The sequence below is a fragment of the Quercus suber genome, unplaced genomic scaffold (genome assembly GCF_002906115.3).
Source record: "Quercus suber isolate HL8 unplaced genomic scaffold, Cork oak 2.0 scaffold_143, whole genome shotgun sequence".
Lineage (NCBI taxonomy): Eukaryota > Viridiplantae > Streptophyta > Magnoliopsida > Fagales > Fagaceae > Quercus > Quercus suber.
This window is the reverse complement of record NW_027069604.1, coordinates 232,957-252,552: the sequence shown is the minus strand read 5'-3', so window position 1 is coordinate 252,552 and position 19,596 is coordinate 232,957. Positions and strand designations below refer to the sequence as shown.

The 19,596-nt window shown below is 33.1% G+C and overlaps 1 protein-coding gene across 2 annotated transcripts; it reads right to left on the bottom strand.

The window, feature by feature from the left end:
* Positions 1-10,390: 10,390 nt before the first annotated feature.
* On the bottom strand, positions 10,391-14,685 carry LOC112026700 (protein trichome birefringence-like 18). Of its 2 annotated transcripts, none has more exons than XM_065776850.1 (4): positions 14,385-14,685; positions 13,133-14,105; positions 12,315-12,589; positions 10,391-11,481 (listed from the first exon to the last, which is right to left on the bottom strand). In XM_065776850.1, exons 2-4 carry the CDS (start codon positions 13,848-13,850, stop codon positions 10,672-10,674), a joined length of 1,803 nt encoding a protein of 600 aa, XP_065632922.1. In that variant the 5' UTR covers positions 13,851-14,105; positions 14,385-14,685; the 3' UTR covers positions 10,391-10,671. The 2 variants fall into 2 exon arrangements, with proteins under 2 accessions (XP_065632922.1, XP_023915158.2); XM_024059390.2 differs by having other exon boundaries at positions 14,416-14,685.
* Between the last annotated feature and the right edge of the window lie 4,911 nt (positions 14,686-19,596).

The following is a 19,596-nucleotide window of genomic DNA, read 5'->3' as shown; positions in this document are numbered from 1 at the left end:
ATGTGTTGAAATAAGCAACAGGAAAAATAAGACCTTGCGAGCTGAATGCTTTGAACTAGATGACCCATTAAGCCACCATAATGGCCTTGAGAGACTGCTGAGATGACTAAGGTAGCATCAAACTCAAAAATAACATGTGAAAGATTCAACTCTTGAGCCAAGAGTACACCATGCTCCAGAGCAAAAAACTCAGTGCACTCAGCTGGGTAATGCGATGGCAGAGCCTTACAGAGAGCGGCAACCACCCCACCTGCTTCATCACGTAAAAAAAAATTCATATCTTGTAAAGTATTCTCTACCCATGCTGTACTATACTAATACTAAACAATTATTTGCACATTTATTCTTTCAAAGTTTCTTATTTGGTACAAATAATTTAATCATGTTCTAACCTATCAAGCCCAATGAGTAACTTCAAACTTTCTCATAATTTTTAAAGAATGTAATTTAGCTATAGTGCTAATTGTTTCACCTTTTGGATAGTCTAGGTTAAACAAACTCAAAGTTTAAAATAAGCAATTAAATCCTAGTATAGTCATTCACAAAACAGACAAGCCAGAATAAATCATGTACTCATCATTTCTAACCTGCCTAATATGTACTGGTCGCTCCCCCATTGCAGAACAGATGGCAGCTAAGTCTGCTTCAGAATCAGCTATTGCCTGTCGTAGCTGAGCTCTAGATCGATTTGCCACATCTACCTTTCTCCTGTATACTTCTAAACATTCTTGTTCAAGCTCAAGTAGCATCTTATCCCTATCAGTATCAGACTCCCCAACTTCATCCCAAATGATCTGAGTTTAAAAATAAATCAGAAAGAAATCATTTTCAGCTAACAATACATTCAAGACTATTTCAAACTGTTTTGTAACAGAAGGGGAAAAGATTATAAAAAAAAAAAAAACAAAGAATTGCTGCGCATTAAAAATTCAAAAAGAACCTGAAGTTCATATAGAAGGGATCCACATGTTGTTTCCACTTGCATAAGTGGATCAGCTTGAGGATTAGACATATTGAAGCAACTGCAACTGCCAAAAAAATTTCTCAATAAACATAACAAAGAAATTGGAAAAGTATAGTTTCAAATTAACTATAAAAGATATATCATGGTCAACATTGCAACAGAGATTTGCAATTTATCCAACATTTAGTCCCCACTTTTCTCCTCCATCTCTCAATTAAAAATACAAAAGAAAAATAAGGAATGTACAAATTCATGGATGTTTCTGAAAGCAAAATAAATAGTTTCTTCACTACATTAAAACATGGCAAACAGTTGTTCCCATTGAAATGGTAATCCAGAAACAATAACGGTTGTCACTTAACAGTGAAATGTATTCATTGCATACTCTTCATACAGAGTGCAAAATGAAAGCCAACTTATTCATTTTCTCTCAAATACAATGCATCAAAGTAAGGCATAATGATAATCCAACTGTATGGCTTGCTGCCAGACACCCATCAAAGCCGGGTTTATTCAGTATCTCTTAAATTCAAAGCCCATCACTACAATGCAAAAGTAATCTCAGCATTTTGACCAACACCCTTCTTAATTTCACATTATGTAGACAGACTGAGCATCTAATTGAAAAACCCAAATCCTTCAAATGACATTCTTAAGAGTTAAGACATACTCTTTAGAAAACTTGGAAGATTTTAAATGACCCAAATTTTCCTTAATACCCAGTATCCTTCACTATCAAAGCAAAGCAATTGATTACAAACACAAATATATTTACCAAACAAAAAAAGTCATACACCACATACAAACACCAAAATTACTTAACGATTCCCAATTTCCTTAAACCCTAATTCAAATCTCAATTACTCAGAAATCACACGCTAAATCACAACTTCTTCTTCTTCTTCCTTCTACAAAATTGATACCCACAAACATTCAAAATCAAGCTCAACCCAATAAAATTGAAGCCAAAAAATATGACTCAAAATCGAAAGATAGAAACGAACCATAGGACATTCCGTTTGATCGATGAAGAAAGCTGAGGTGAGAAAGATAAACAAAAACAAAAACAAAACAAAATGTGTTCGAAAAAAAAAACAACAAAGCAGATAGGTTTTCCACTCGCCTCTATTAGTATTATTATATCTAAAAATAGAAAACAAAATTACGGTAACAGGTACGTAGTATATTAGTGTGCGCTATTAGTTTCCGCATCCTAAGCAGAGAAAACTACCTAAATTTAGACAGATGTACTCAATTTTCTCGGTAACCAAACAGAGATTATAAGAAGCTGCAAAAAAAAACAAAAACAAAAGAACAAGATCTGGAAACAAACCTGAACAAGGAACAGCAATTCTATTTTCCTAGGAAAGTTGAAGCGGTTTCTTGAGAGGGAAAAATGTGTGTCTTCGTCGTCCTAGGAAAGTGTGTTGGGATTTGAGATTTGAAATTTGGAGTTTGAAGATGGAATTAGAAAGTGTTATTTTTTAGAGAGAGAAAGAGAAAGCGATAGAGAGAGAGAGAGAGAGAGAGAGAGAGAGAGAAATAGCCGTTTGAAAGAGAAAAAGGCAAAAAGGGACCGTTGAAGAAGAGAGCGTTTGTTTGATTTTGGAATTTGGTTTTGTGTTGTTGTGTTTTATTTTTTTTAATGATGTTTATGTACATTTATGTACCGGTGGCCCTGTGGAGATTTTGAAGATTCTGAGGATGTTTTTGAATTTCAAAAATCTCAAGAGGGCGAGTATGAGCGTGTGAGAGGTGAGAGACTTAAAAAAAAAATCGTCTGTTACGGTTGCAGAGTTTGGTACAGCTGGTGTGGCTAATGTGGTGTTGCCACGTAAGCAACGAAGCGGAGATTGTGAGGGGACCTATTTGCGGTTTGTAAAATCAGATAGTGTTAATTTCCCGTGTTTTTGACTGGTTGAGTGCGTGTGAGCGGGGTAGGCAAGATCCTAGTTCATAGGTTTCGTCTGCTTTGTGGTGGTGAATTAATTTTCTCATTCAAACTTCATCTATCTTCGGTAGCTTAAAAAAGTTGATTTATTGCCACACATTTTTTTTTTTTGCTAATTTGTCACGGTCACTTTAATTGTGACTTTGTGGGTTTGAAACTTTGGATAGTCTTATCTGTTTAAAAATGAGTGAAAATATGACTGTAAGATAAATGTATGGGTAGTAAAATTCAACATGAGCCGTAGAGACGACACGAAATTAGTAGGTAATAGGTTGAGACTTAATGAGTTCGTATCATATTTGAATTGACACGACTGACCTATTTAATAAACGTGTCGTGTTCGTGTTCAACCCGTCTAACCCGTATAATTAAATGTCATTTTACCAATATACTCTTCAAAACTCTAGGTTTATAAACTTATTAGTTATTGTAGTTATTTTCTTTAACATATTATGATCCAATTATTTCTGATATTAAGATATTTTTTTTGTTTTAAATGATTATTTGTGATGAAATTACTTGTTAATTATGAATTTTATATTTTAAAAAAATTATTTTTTGGTTTTCAATAGTTCATATCAATTTGGTTGATACAAAGATTTTTTTTTCTTGCTTTAATAAAGTCTGATAAACAGGTTAACACCACTGACTTGTTTAATAAACAAGTTGTATTAGAATTGAGAAATCTTGACCTGTTTAATAAACATGTCGAATTAATGTCAATTCATATAGTCAAATACTTATAAGTCAACATGACATGAACTCGACACATGAACACGTATTGCTATCCCCACATTAAATTACTTGTTTTTTCTATATATTTTTAATAGTTATTGAACATGGAATCAAGTCCATTACAATCAGCATGTGGTTGCCGTTTGGTGTAAAAGTCATTGACACTTTTTCTTTTTTTTAGAAGAAACTGATAATTGCATTCACAAAGAAAAGGAGTACAACACAGGCTAATAGCTAACAGACTCATCCTAGGCTTGATTGAAACAAACTAAAAAAGGTGGGATAACACCCTTCCAAAGATTAGAAACTTGGTTACATTTAGCAACTTGGGCTAGCTCGTGGGCAGCCCTGTTGTAATCCCTTTTCATGTGTTGAAATAAGCAACAGGAAAAATAAGACCTTGCGAGCTGAATGCTTTGAACTAGATGACCCATTAAGCCACCATAATGGCCTTGAGAGACTGCTGAGATGACTAAGGTAGCATCAAACTCAAAAATAACATGTGAAAGATTCAACTCTTGAGCCAAGAGTACACCATGCTCCAGAGCAAAAAACTCAGTGCACTCAGCTGGGTAATGCGATGGCAGAGCCTTACAGAGAGCGGCAACCACCCCACCTGCTTCATCACGAATGATCACCCAGACACCAGAGTTGTCGCTGCCATCAATGGAAGAAGCACCATCCACGTTAACCTTGATAAAGCCCGACGGGGGAGCAACCCAGCCACGATGAGGGGACTGCAAAATGGGAAAATCCCACGTGGTAGCCTCTTTGAAATCTTCAACAACAGTCTTGGCAGAAACCCAGATCTTAATAGGGGGCAGACCACCCCCATCATGAATAATCTTATTTCTATTATACCAAATCGACCAGGCAATGGCAAAAAAAAAATCCAGGTGCTTGTCCATTGGAGAAGAACAAAAATGGCATGCTAACTCATTGAAATCTTTCACATTTAGCAGTTTCTCGATGGGACAGTCTTGCCATAAGGACCAAACCGAGAGTGCAAAGTCGCAAGAGATTAAAGCATGAATAAGGGTTTCTGGCTCCTCATCACAAATTGGGCAGATACTAGAGATTTATATGCCTTTTGCAGCCATATTGGTGAGCACGTGAAGGCCATTTACACAAGCACGCCAAGAGAAAATCTTAATCTTCGCCAGGAGCTTTAGGGACCAGATTTTCCTCCAAATCCGAGCATTTGAATCACCAGAGGAACATTCCCCTTCTTCCCTCATGTCAAGGAGATTGGATGCCATGTAATGGGCACTCTTAACTGTAAAAACACCTCTCTTGTTCCCTATCCAAATGAGTTTGTCTTCAAGCAGATTGTGACATAGTGGGATTTTCAAGATCAAATCAGCCTCAAAAGGCAAGAAAAGTGCTTGGACAATTTCAACATTCCACCATCTAGTCACCGGATCAATGAGGGAGGAGACCATTGGGTAGTCTACAATGGGGTGAGGGGGGGAAATGACCTTGTATGTAGAGGGGCTTGGGAGCCATTTGTCATCCCAAATATGGATTAGACGCCCATTTCCCACTCTCCATCTTATTCCACTCCATAAAACCTCCAGGCTATTATAAATACTCCACCAGGTGAACGAGGGGCTGCTGCCTAGATTTGCATGGAGAATGTCATAGAATGGGAAATATTTTGCCTTGAGGATGCGGGCAGCTAGGAAGCTTGGATTTGAAAGGATTCTCCAAGCTTGTTTTGAGAGCAAAGTAAGATTAAAGGCCTGCAAGTTTCTAAAACCCATGCCCCCTTATGACTTGGGTTTGCACATTGTCTTCCAACCAACCCAGGCCATTTTGGACTCCTGATGCTTCTGCCCCCACAAAAAACTCCTCATCATTTTTTCTAAGACATCACAGAAACTCTTTGGGAGTTGAAAGCAACTCATCGTGTAAATGGGAATGGCTTGGGCCACTACCTTGATAAGTATTTCCTTTCCCCCCATTGAGAGCAATTTACCCTTCCAGCCAGCCAGCTTCTTGCTTACCTTTTCCTTGATCTCCGCAAAGACAAGCTTCTTTGATTTGCTAATAATAGAGGGGAGGCCAAGGTACTTAGTATGACTAGAGTCCTGCATTGACCCCAGAATGCTTAGAATCTCATCTTTGAGTTCTTGGGAGGTATTTGGGCTGAAAAATATAGAAGATTTGTCGGTGTTGATTTTCTGCCCTGAAGCTGACTCATACTTACTAAGAATTTCTTTCAGCTTGTTGCACTCATTACTATTGGCATTACAGAAAAGAAGGCTATTGTCTGTGAAGAAGAGATGAGTGATCCTTGGAGCCCCTCTATAAATGGAGATGCCATTGAGCTAATTATTCCTTGCCGCCTCATTAATGAGGGCAGAGAAGCCCTCTGCACATAATAGGAATAGATACAGAGATAGCGAGTCGCCTTGTCGAAGTCCCCTAGTAGGAACAATATTTCCATATGTTGTGCCATTGATGATGACTGAGTACGACACAGAGGAAATGCACTTCATCACTAAAGCAATCCAATTCTCATTAAATCCCATCTTCCTCATGACTTTTTCGACAAATGTCCATTCAACTCTGTCAAAAGCTTTACTCATGTCTAACTTCGCAGCCATAAAACTATCATTCCCCCATTTCTTGTGCTTCAGGAAATGCATAATCTCATATGCCACCAATACATTGTCAGTGATAAGCCTATTAGCTATGAATGCACTTTGATTTTCTGAAATAATATAAGGAAGAATAGCTTTAAGACGATTAGCTAGAGTTTTTGAGACAAGCTTATAAACCACATTGCATAAACTTATTGGCCTCAAATCAGTCATTCATTGGCACTTATAATCATATAATTATTTCAAGACAACAAGTGCCGTCAAGTTTTTTTTACTCTACAGCACTTTTTTAAATAAATAAATAAAATTTGGGTAAACTTAGGTACAAATTCTTGTGCAAAATGCAATACAGTAGATTCTCTAATTGAACTCAAACACTTAGTTTTATTGATCAATAAAACACAAATAATGTTATTTTTTTAAGGACAATTAATTTCAATGCAACCAAATATTTAAATTTAATTAAAAAAATTAAGGTACCTACTTAATAACTTTTTTTTTCTTTTATACTTTTTATGATATATCATTTTAAATTAATTTTTCCCATAAATATTTTTAAAATTAATTTTATGTTTTTTTTTTTGGGTAAATAAATTTTATGTCATTGAGTACAACTTTTTTTTTTCTTCTAAATTGAAATTGTTTAATTATTAATTTCATAACTCTTTCTTTCCCCACTTCATGTCAAAAACTATCATATAACAACTTGTTTTACATATTAAGAGCATTCACATCAGTTTGTGTAAAAAATTATACTTATTTTAGTATAAGAGCCTATTTTTTCCAATTTTACATGACTAATTTTCAAAAATACCCATATCATATTACTATTTATTATACACTCTATTTCATTAAAATATCAATTTTATTTGATTTTTTAAATTATTCGTCTTTCTTCACATACAAGATACAAGAACTAGCATCCGTTTTCTTCCTTTACCCTTAGGATAAAGAAAAAATAAAAAAACTAAATGCAAAATTAACAGTGTCAGTGTAAACTTACATGGTTACTGTAGCAACTCTAGAAATTTACACATCTTTAACTTGACTAATATGAGTAATTTTGGGGTTTAGATGTACAAAATTGAGCTTCTTTTTTCTTTTTCTTTTTTTCTATTTTGCATTGACCGGTGCAAATGCTTTAACAAGCAACCACAAGTAACCTAAAATGTTTTGTAACTTAAGTGACACTTCTCTAATGTTTTAAAAAAATATATCCAAGATTTAAGTCATCTTCCTCAAACAATATAATTATCAATCAAATTCTCAAACAAACAAAAAAAAAAAAATCAAATCATCAAAAAAAAGAAGGAAAAAGTAACCAGGTTAAAATATTATATTGAGCCCCAATCCTTTTCCTTACTCCTTATACAAGGCGAAAAAATTACTACTTTAATGGGAACCGTGACAAAACGGAGGAATCCACTCTCTAGTGCATTGCAATTTGCAAGCAAAAGAATACAAGAGGGAAAAGGACGAGTTCACGCGCTGCAGGCAAAGACGGCAACCTCAGTAGTAAAGATAAGAAGACAAGAAGCTTCCCCAGCTCTGCCTACTCTGCATTGCTCGGTCCATTCCTCAGCTCTGCCTAACCTAAAGTACACACTCCATTGCTCTGTCCATCCAACTCAATGGATTGTGGACTCCCATTCTTCACTTTAGCCCACAAACAAACAAACAAACAAACAAAAACATAAAATAAAAGCTAACTTATTCTTAAAAAATTGAAAATTAAATTATTTGAACTAAAGCCGGGATAAAAAGTAGGATAAGATCCATAAACAGTAAATAATTTAAGAAACAAGTTAGTTTTTAATCTATTGTCAAACACAAATGAATCCTCCAATCAAATTATGTACTAAGGCACTAGTTATTAATGACCATAGCAGTAATAATTGGAGATGGAGATAATATATAGCTTCTCATGTCTTTGATTCGAATCGGATTCAAGGGAGAGTCTAGTTAACAAGTGCACTTATGACATTTGCTAAAAGTCATTTTAGAAAAAATTAAATACCAATTTTATGAAAAATATAAAAAGTCAAAAAAGTTAATTGTTTTTTTTTTTTTTCAAAAAAAAAAATCCTAAATCAATATCCTAAGAGCATCCATTAATTTTTCCGTAAAAAAAAAGTTGGCGACTTATACTCAAAACATTTTTGTAAGTTGATTTTATCAATAGACCAGTGTGAGTTAGTATGGAAGAAAATAAAAAGTAATTAAAAAGTGCTTAATTTTGATATTGTGCTTAAACTTAAAAAATCAAATCTCAATCCAAAGTGACTTGAACAAAGAAAGGGGGGTTGGACAATTTTTTGTCATAAATTAAAAGGTGACTTGAACATGGAAATATACAGAGCATATAAAGACAGAGCATATATCCACAAAAGGAAAAAAAAAAAAAATACAAAGCATGTACCCACAAATTTTTTCAGTACCCAAAAAAGAACAAATAGATCATTAGCAAGAACAAATAAAACATGCACAGATCTGAAAATTTTTCAACAAATATTTTAGAATCTTTGGTGATACCTGGTAGTTTTTGGTAGCAGATCAGTTTTTGGTAGCAAATTAGTGGTACCTAGTGGTTTTCTCAAATCAGATATAGACATAAATAAAATTTTAAAAAAATATATACAAAGGAGGAGAAGAAGAAGAAGAAGAATCGCAGACAGATGAGGCAAGAGAGACTTTTACCTGCAGCAGCACGGAGAGGATTGTGTAGCAACACGAAAAGGCTTGTTCTGAAGATGAGATGAGAGGAATCTGGTGTGAGGTGAATTAGGTTTCCAATAAAATGTTTGGGCAATTTGGTAATTAAAGATAGCCTCTCAACGGTAATATTTATGAACGCGCATTGGCTTTTGCAAAAGGCTCTTGCGAGCTGTGTTGTGTTAAAGTGAAATTTCTTCATATTTCAAAAATCAGCTTTTTAGAAAAAGCGCTTTTAATAGTTTTACCAAATGTATATATTATCTATTTGGTTTCAAAAAACACTTTTTGCCAGAGGAAAGTGCAAACGGGCACTTAATATCGATATCATACTTACACTAATCGTGTCTATATGTATTTTTTGCTGAGGGTTTTATTTATTTATATTTTCCTTTTGTTTATTTGAAATGGTATATCTGACATTTTCAATTAAAACTAAAATAAGAAAAGGAATAGTATATTTGTCAAATGAATGGCAATTCAGATCCTACGACTGGCTCACAGTAATAGCTGCAAAAAGGCAGTTCCTTTGGCTTTCTTCAGATCTTTAATGATCTAAACAAATTTCAGCCAGTCAGATTCCAATAAGTTTCTTGAGTGATTAAGGATTAATAAATCCATAGAAGAGCAATCACTACTTGCACCCATGTAGTACCCCTACACTCCATTGATCCCCATGTTCAACTGGCTTGAAAATTCAATCACGTCGAAAATACGCTTTGTTTGCTATGGTATGTAGCAGGACCTCAGACCAATTTGCAGGGAAAATGAATATGGAAGGCAAAAACGTTTAAAAGAAAAATATGTTTGTGTCTTTGCAATATTAAAATGAAAAAAAGTTAATAATGTGTAAAAGCAGGATAAGCAAAAGCAACTATTACAGTTAGATTTATGAGATGGTATCAGTATCACTTTGCTGAGATCAGGAAATACAAGAACAAGAACAAATAATAAATTGTACTTCAATTGTGCTTTTCATCTAATATAAGCATCCGAGATAAAATTACAAGATTATATATATCAGAAAGAGAAAATTTCATGACTACTTGCAAATACAAATATAGTATGTAGACCAGCCTACTCACAGGGAATATCTTATCAAAACATGTCAGAAAATGTTGTAGTGGACGGCAATAAATGTAACAAAGAAATCCCTCATCTAACCTGACCATGGTCTAATGCAGTATTGTAAGAGCCAGATGTGCAAAGGACTAAGTTCAGAAATTGACTTGAGCATCAAAAGGCAGCAATAAACCTGAGTTGGAATGCATTTAAATGTTATTCCAAAAAGAAGACAATCAGCTTAACTTATTACCTTGCTCAAACCCACCGACATAAGTTGCATCCTGTAACTGTCTACCCAATTCTCAGGAATAGCCAGGCAGTAGTGATGATTTTTGGGCAAAGCTTTGTGCTACTAGATGAAGTCACAAATAAATACAATATATCATGAAGCAAAACAGCAATTAGTTTCTCCAAGAGTACACATGGACTTAATAATTGAGAAGAGAAGAAAAACTCATATACTAGCGGCTAATCCTCCCATCCGTTACAACAGCTTCTCTACAATATATTTTAAATAATAAAAGAACAAATGCACAAAATTTACCACCTCCCTGAATATAAATTATATCTTACAGAATCAATTGTCCTTGTAGTTACAGAAACACAACAATGCAGGCTGCTTGGCAACAAAACACCCTTCATGAAGGAAAGTTCTTATTGCCCTCATATTCTCTCCTAATGATTTCATTCACAATTTCGTTCCAGGTATCAACTGGACCTGGCATGCACCAATGTAAGCAATCCTGAGGTGGGGGCTTTCCATCTGGGCCGCGTTTTGTGATCTTATTTGGATCAGGGTTTCGATAGGGTCCTGGATGTCCATCATGGCGGTACCCAAAGGCTTCAGTGATATCCATCAACCTCAACTTTGATTTGTTTGTTGCCTTCTTAATTGCATGATTGAAACCTGAAACCTGTTTTTCATACATTATTTTTGTAAAGCCATTTTCTACCAACTTACCAACTGCAAGTGGCTTTGTCTTTCCAGTGCAGGACCCACCTGTATTCCAGGCCCCACCCTCATAATGATCAGGAGAATAGGAACGAACAATGGTAAGCCCCTTATAATTTGGGTGTGTAACAAGAGAAGTGAGAATTGTCTCAACAGATATCCCAAATGCATCAACATTATTAACCTTTTTAGGCCGAGACTTGTCAGGCCACCACAACTGTCCGCCCACAATCTCATTGTTCAAGATGTAGACTGACTGCTTGGCAAACCAGTGGCCAGAAGACAGGACAATCACATCAAACTTTGGAATGAATTCCATGAAGTTATCATCAGGGGCATCAAGGTGTAGTTTGGCCACTCCCGCTGGAGCAAAATCAAATGGTTCAGATGTTTGCTTGATAAGCCATGAGGACCATATCCGAGCAATTGTTACAGATGTTGACCTGAAAAAATACCGCTGCATTCTCCGGTTCCCTCGGTTTATAGGAGCTTCTACCTGAAAATATTCCATAATATTTTCTATTAGGGAAAAAAACTACTGCCAGACTTAAAAACTGAACCATCAAATATGATGCAAATAAAAAAACATTTTCTTGTAAACCTTGCTCTTATAGAAGAGGTAAACATACTAATCTGAGCGACTGAGCCTAAATTTTGCCTGCCTAGAATGGGCCTAAATATTTTAGTCCAATCTAAGCCTGAAAATCTAACCTGGAAGTCACTAACAATGGCAATTACCCAGACAAGGTCAGGCACAGTGTAAATCATACTAATAATTAGCCAATACTCCCATTATACTCAAACTGTAGGCTACTTCTCCACATGCCACTACAAATATACAACATTAACTGGGTGCAGCAATTAATTTAGGTCGATTTGAGACTAAAACTGTTACCCCATGGCCAGATCAAACTCGAACTAGGCCTATAAAGTTATTTATAGAATAGTTTATTTATTTATTTTAAAATTCAAGTCATTAAAAGGATATAACACTAACAGGGTTTAACTACTGACTCAGGCCAAGTCAAGCCAAAGAGGACCTAAACTTACAAAGACAAAACAAGGACAAGATATGAATTAGGCTAAGAAATTTAGTTTACATCATCATTTTGTTTTTCTTTTCTTTGCATTTGTGTGGGTGTGCGTGGTGGGTGGGTGTGTCTGCTTGTTTATGGCTAGGAATTAGTCCAGATATATATATATATATATATATCCATGTGGCCAACCCTTAGTGAAGTACTTTCAATTAAAAATACAAAATTCTAAATGGCCAAAATTATTTTTTAAATCTCCTAATAAATGACTAAATATGAAGTATAAGGTGATTGCCTGCCAGAGAATGCACAGCATTGATTCCATCTGGTTTCGAGCAACTGAATCACCAATGAAAGCTAGTGTCTTCCCTCTCATTAACTCCAGAAATTTCTTTGGATCAAATCGAGGGATGTCACACTGAGAGGGCTTCCATCGCCAATTCTCGTACTCCTTGTCAGGCCTCCCATTCCCCTGGCAATTCTGCATCTGTGTCAATACAGGGCACGTATTGTTTGTGTATAATGGCCCTGTTGTATCATAAATCCAACTTCCATGGTAGAGATCACATCCTGCATAGTGGACAATGTAAATACAGACTGAAAGCTTAGAAGAGATACAGAAAAAGAAAAAAAGGGAAAAAGTAATACCTTTCAACAATGGAACAATTTAGCTCATGGCAGGCATTTAATATTAATTAATATAGAAAGGAACATGCTAGGAAAGACATGGTACTAATAATAATGAAGGACAAGGTAATAATTATCTAACTAAGAAGAATTACTAATTTGTTGAATTTTGATCTTGTCTACTAGCTGAAAGAAGATTTTGTAACTAGATCAGGAAAGTTTACAACAAATGGAAGCATCAAGTGAAGACATAATAAGTGAACAGTTAACAAATAGCTGTCAGATAAACCCAATAATGATAGCAAGTTACACTTCAGCAAACAGGTAACATGATAGGCCAACATCTGAGAAGTTAATATCTGAAGAGTTCCAAATCAAAATAATATTCCTTAAAAGGAAAAGCACAATGATATAATAAGTAATAAATTCATATGGAAAAATAGTGGTTAAAGAACTGATTCAAAGCAAAAAGAGGTTTGTAGCTACCTGTATCAACTGGCGCATTCTTGGTATCATTGCCGGACCGACTAGAAGAACTTTGCACAACCCCAGATTTGGAATCAGAGGAAGCTGCAGTATCATTTGATCCCATACCTACAGAATTGGACTTATTTGGTAAACTCAAAGAATCATCAATCTCAACACTCTTTGTAACTTTGGAGGGATCAGCACCAGGCTTGACATCCTCTTCTTTTGTAAAAGCAGGAGACAATGCAGGAAGAGGTGCTGTATGATCTTTTATCTCCTTGTTCTCCAAAGAAACCGGTGGACTAATTGAACTGATGGGCACCTGTGAATTAGACTCGGGAGCCAAATTACTCTTATCCATCGAACTGATGGGCACCTGTGAATTAGACTTGGGAATGAAATTACTCTTATCCCTTGATGCACCACCATTCGAGTCCACAGGCACTCGTAAATCAGACTCAGATGGTGTATTATTAACAACTATATTTACATCCTTATCGTCACTTGGAACAATGGTGGTCGTCTGATTTCCAGGATAGATCGACAAATTCACTTTCTGCGAACTATCAACACCATAGAAATACAAACGAACCGTGGAACCAATCGGGTACGAGATTAAAATCCAAGAAGCAAAAATTAAAAAGAATGCCAATCCTCCCACCGAAACCACAATCCAAGTTACACTGCGGGGATATGCAGCCATCCTAGAAGAGCCTTTTGGAGAGGCCCAAGTCATAGCTTTCCCAAACAAAAACCAAGTCGTACAGTAATCAAAATTACAAAAACCTCCAGGGGGGCCTTCCAAAACTAGATTAACTACAAAGCAATTCACGACAAACAATTAAATGCACAACACATACATACATACATACATAGAAGGTACATAACCAGACTTGTTCTTTCCAAAATCTCAATCCGCACAGACTTCTGGCTTTCCAATTCTCTTCGAAAATTGCTTCTCAAAACAGCCGCTTTTTCTTGCATATAGATCCTATAGAACACATCAAATACCACGAATTTTAAATTATAAAAAAATAAAATAGAAATATCAGAAATCTGGAAAATAACCGAAACTTATCAAACTTTGACTAATACATTGCTCAAATTTTTTTTTTTAGCCAAAAAAACCTCACATAAAAAGACATAATTCACTTCCAACGTCAAAAAAAAATTGTATGGAGCATATTAAGAAAAGAGAATATTAATTTCGAACAGTTAACGTTAGAGGAAATTTTCGGCGGAATCGAAATGGAGGAAGAAGCAAAATAACCTTCGTAATAAAATGGAGAAGAAGCAATAACCTTAATGACGCGTGGAAGTGAAATTCTTCATAAACATCGAGTTCGCAGAAACTTGAAATGCCGCCGTGGAGTTAGGAGAAACCAGATTAGCAATTAGCAATGCGAAGCGTCAATACAGACACGGTATAATTTCCGTACGATTTCGAAAAAAAAAAAAAAAAAAAGAATGTTGATGTGAACACGGTTCTATGAAACTTTCCTCTTTGTTGTTGGGTTTTGTTTTTTTCCCTCCGTGTGCTATGTTTTTTTTTTTTTCCGAGAGTTATCGTTTATTAGCAAAAAGCGATGTTTATTTTATGTTGGAAACTCTAATGTTTATGTAGAGAAAGGGGGAGAGAGAGAGAGAGGCGTATTTACTATAGTACCCTTGATTTAATTATCACTTTAACTTTTGAAAGTGTAAAAAAGGTGGTAGTGTTAGCTTAACTGATCTCGTTACGGTTATTAGTAGTTTAACTGATTAAGATTTAAAAAGGTATTAAATGATCTTAGCAATACATTCTCAAAAAAAAAAAAAATGATCTTAGCAATAAGGGATGAGGGATCTCGAATTTAATATTGCTTACACCAAAATAAATTCATTGATGTCTTTATTATTATTATTATTTTTTATGAAACATTCATGTCTTATTGAATTGATCGTAAAGCACAATAATTATAATAAAACACAAATTATAAATTTATATACTATTATATTATAAAAAAATATATATATATATAATATGTTATTACAAAACAGCCCTAAGCGGTCGAATAACGCAATAATCTTTAATTATTATTTGATTTTATTTGGACAGAGGGTTTTTATTTGTCCATTTTACTTTTTTAGACTTTTATATATATACATATATATATATAGGCTACAAACTTAGTTGTAACAAATGGTTACAACTCTCACAAAACAATTTAACATTACTACATAATTTAAAAATTAACTATTGGATTACATGTTCTTTATATTCTTAACAATTAACACGCATATCAAATGTCATACTAATTTAATATTGTTTACTATTCAATCAAGAAATTTATTTTTCATGCATAATTTTAAACTACAAAAACTTAAAATTTGAACATTTGATTGATGACATAGTTATTGATCTTTGATTTTCTAAAAATTTTGCATGTATGAAATATGTAAAAAGAAAATGCAATTCAATTGTGAATATGTCAAAATTTACATATAATATGGAGATATTGAATAGAGTTGTAGACAAACTTTGTCTTTATTTTTACAAGTCAATAAAATTCATTAGAAAGCACAAAAAGAGTGAAACTTTAATAATGAGTAGTGTATAAAAAAAGAATCCGTAAAAAATTAAAATAATAATTAGAAAAAGATGCAATGAAAATTAGGATCTAAAATTTATATCATCTAGAAATAGCAAAGTAGGGAAATGAGCTTTTAAGCCTGTTTGGTAAGCATACTCAAACACATATTTTCAGTTTTTAAATAACATTACATGTATTTTCACATATTTTTTCATCCACATATACATCAAAAAAATACAAACAACATTACTTAAACTCCTCTACCAAACAGACCCTTATTAATCAACTAGACAATGTCCTCATATAGCGATGTGTTATGCGCGTGTTTTTACAGATGTAGACATCTTTGTGTGATAGCTTTTAAGATAAAACAAGAGTGAATTACAACTATTTTTCTTTTAATTAATCATTGGCCTTCATTTAACAAACAAAGAATTTCTCTTTGTTCAATTTTCTAGAAATTGTGAAAAGCAAACGCACATGCACCTAACCAAGAAGAAACAATATTTTAATATAAAGTCGCACAACAAACTTTACTTAAAAATTATGGTAACTTATAAGAAAAAAAGATAAAATTATTTGTACAAAAAGTTCCTTATTCAATTCATCCATGTAATGGCCATAACTTTTACTGCTTTTTTAAGGCTAGCCTTTTTATTTAATCAATGTTTTGTCAATAATCTTTTAGTTTTTTTTATCAATTTTTTTTTTAGTTCAACTGGCACCTCCCAATACTTCTAACACATATGTTTATGGTTCAAATCCCTCTTTTCCCTAGTATGAATTTGAATTATCAAAAAAAATTAATCATTGCTTTTTGTAGCAAAATGAGAAGAATAAGTTTAGAAGAACAACAAAAAATCACAACATTTTTATAACATATTTATTTTGAGTTATGGTGAGTCTCGTATAATTTTATTTTCTTTTATTTTGATAATTAATTGACACATTGACTTGTTGTGAAATTTTGTTACGGTTGTAAAAGAACTTAAGCGAGCATAACCTCTTTGCATTTTATTCCCCATTAGCAATTAAACCCTTGAAGGCTGGGAAAGCAATAAATGAACTTAAGATGGTTACAATGGTTGTAAATTTGTTTACACGTTGAAAATAAATGTGCCTTTTACTTTCTTTCTTATTTTGAAAAAAGAAAAAAGAAAAAGAAAAAGACACTAGTTATTAATCTTTTTGTCACATTGAAAACAATCTTTGTTTTAGTATTTAAAACATAAACATAGACATATCAACCAATAAAATCATCTATTAATGTACTCATCCCAAAAAAACAAAAAACAAAAATCTATTAATGGGATTCCTCAAAATCAAATATTGACTCGTTCATGTTAGTTTTGAAAGATTTAATTCATGAAAATTAAATTAGAAAATGACTCCCACTAAGTGACTTGAAGTTGAAAGTGAGAGTCTTTGAAAAAAAAGAATGCATTATTATTTTTTTTTTTTTTAAGGTCATATGCATTTGTTGAAGATTACTTTTTTTTTTTTTTGATTAAATGCTGTATATATATTAATAGCATGAGAGAAAATCTAATTAAATTCTAAATTTGAGTCTAATTTTACACTACATTTTTCATCTAATTTTTAATTTGTGTCAAGTAAATTATTAGGTGCAAAAATGAAAGAGTCTAAATTCAATTAGATTATAAATTAAATTTTAATTGAAGTTTAATATTGTACCATATGTCTTATCTAATTTTTTAATTTTTGTGGCAAGTGAATTATTGAGTACAAAATTTAAAAAGTCTAAATTCAATTAAATTTTAAATTATATATATATATATATAATTGTGTTTGTTTTTAAAGGTATCCAGGTCAATTGTTAATTGCTCTATTCGTGGCTTTGTTTGTTGCCGTTGCAATTACGGAGGTGGAACAATTTAATGCTACCTATCCTTCCTTTGATTAATTGGGGTTCGCAGCTTGTCCATTGGATCATGTGTGTCTCGACTACATTCACAATGGCCATTGGGCAATCAAATTGAGAGTGCGCCGCTTGTACTCGTGGACCATGTGCCAAGTGCCGGCTGCTTTGACTTTTAGCCTATGCCTGCAACAGCTTGACTAGCACATGACATGATTGGGTTTTTTTTTTTTTAGTTACATTTTAAATATTCTATTCTTGACCTTTTGGGATAATTTTGAATTAAATTGTATGGTTGTAAAGTTTCATATTAAAAGTTCGTTTTTATATCATTTATTTTGTTGAAAACTGAAAACATTTGTATCAAAATAATTTTTAAATGTGTGAATAGTGCCGTGAAACCCATTTTTAATATTTTTTTATGAATAAAGTGGTTGTATGTCCCATGAACAGTGCATAAACAGTAAACAGTGTGTGAACAATGCACTTTGTCTCCTAAAAGCCAAAACGCGTGCATAAAAATAAAAAAAAAAAGGAAACTCAAATGCGTAGGAAATAAGCCCAATCCAAACATATACTAAGTGAACGTTTGGATACAGCTGAAATGATTTTTCAGCTGTGTCCAGCATCTGTTAGTGGGTCCTGTGCACTGTTTACGGGATCTACAAACCTCTTTTTTCAGCAAAATTTTAGTTAAGAATGAGTCTCATGGCACTATTCACACTTTAAAAATTATTTTACTATAATTTTTTCAGTTTTCAGCAATAAACGGTATTTAAACACATCCTAAGTGCGCGTTTGGATGTGGATTAAAATTATAAATTATTTTACTCTTCAGCTTATTTTTGTTACAATTCATGGGCTCCACTGCACTTTTTGGAACTATTTATGGATCTCACTATATTATTTCAACTAACTTTTACCTTTATCTACAGTACTTTAAGCAATAAATTTTTAGTTTCAGAAAAATAAACGGTATCCAAACAGATCCTAAATTTTAAAATTTTAAGATTGTGTCATACATTAAATTTTATAATTTTGATAGTTTCAGATTGAATATTTGAATTTTTAAAATGTAGGATTTAAACTATAGTTTAATTTTAAAAAAATAATGAATATTTGATTGGAGGTTTAAATTGAGACGAATTTAACTAAGGTTTAATTTTAAAAAAAAAAATTTAACAAAAAATAGTAGGATTTAATTGGTAATTGTCTTAAAATTTTTTATTTACTTAAAAAAAATTAAACTGTAAGATTTAATTTGAAATCAATCATAAAATATAGGATTTTTAGAGAGTAATTTATTGTTTTCTTTTCCTTCTCCTTTTTTTTCCTTTTTAAATGGATATATTTATTATTTTTTGACATAAAAGTTTATTATTTAAGTTAATTCTAAACATGTCATAACTCTTTTTTTTCCATATTTTTTTCTTAATTGGGAAAGTATTTTATTCTTTACATATTAATCGTAAACAATTACAGGACTTATACATAATTCGTTGCATTCTAGAAGCTTTAGAGCATCTCCAATAGAGTAGGTAAAGCCAAAATATAGAGAATGAAACCAAAAAAAGAGGAAAAATGAGCTCCAACAGTTTCTTTAAAACTCAAAAAGAAATTTTGCTAATGAACAGTCATTCTCCAAACTTGATGTGCTACTGTTCATTAGCAAAAGAATAAAACATAATAAAAAATTAGCAAAGAAAGGAGTGGGGATGGGGGCATTGGAATATGTGTGTTAAAAAATGAATAAATAACTAATGAAGAAATAATATTTAAATGAGATAGAGAAATAATAGAGAATTTGTTGGAAGATATATTTGAAAAAGTAGGTAGGTAAAAGGTAAATATCACTATTCACTGTTCAAACAGTACAAAAATATAAAGAAGTTGCTGGATGTGCTCTTATAGTACCGATATAAAGGGTTTCAATTTCCATTTTCCTTTTATATCTATGATATGAGAATTTGAAAACTATGGTGTTCATTTTATAATGATTACTCATTGTCATTAAATCAAGAAACCAATGA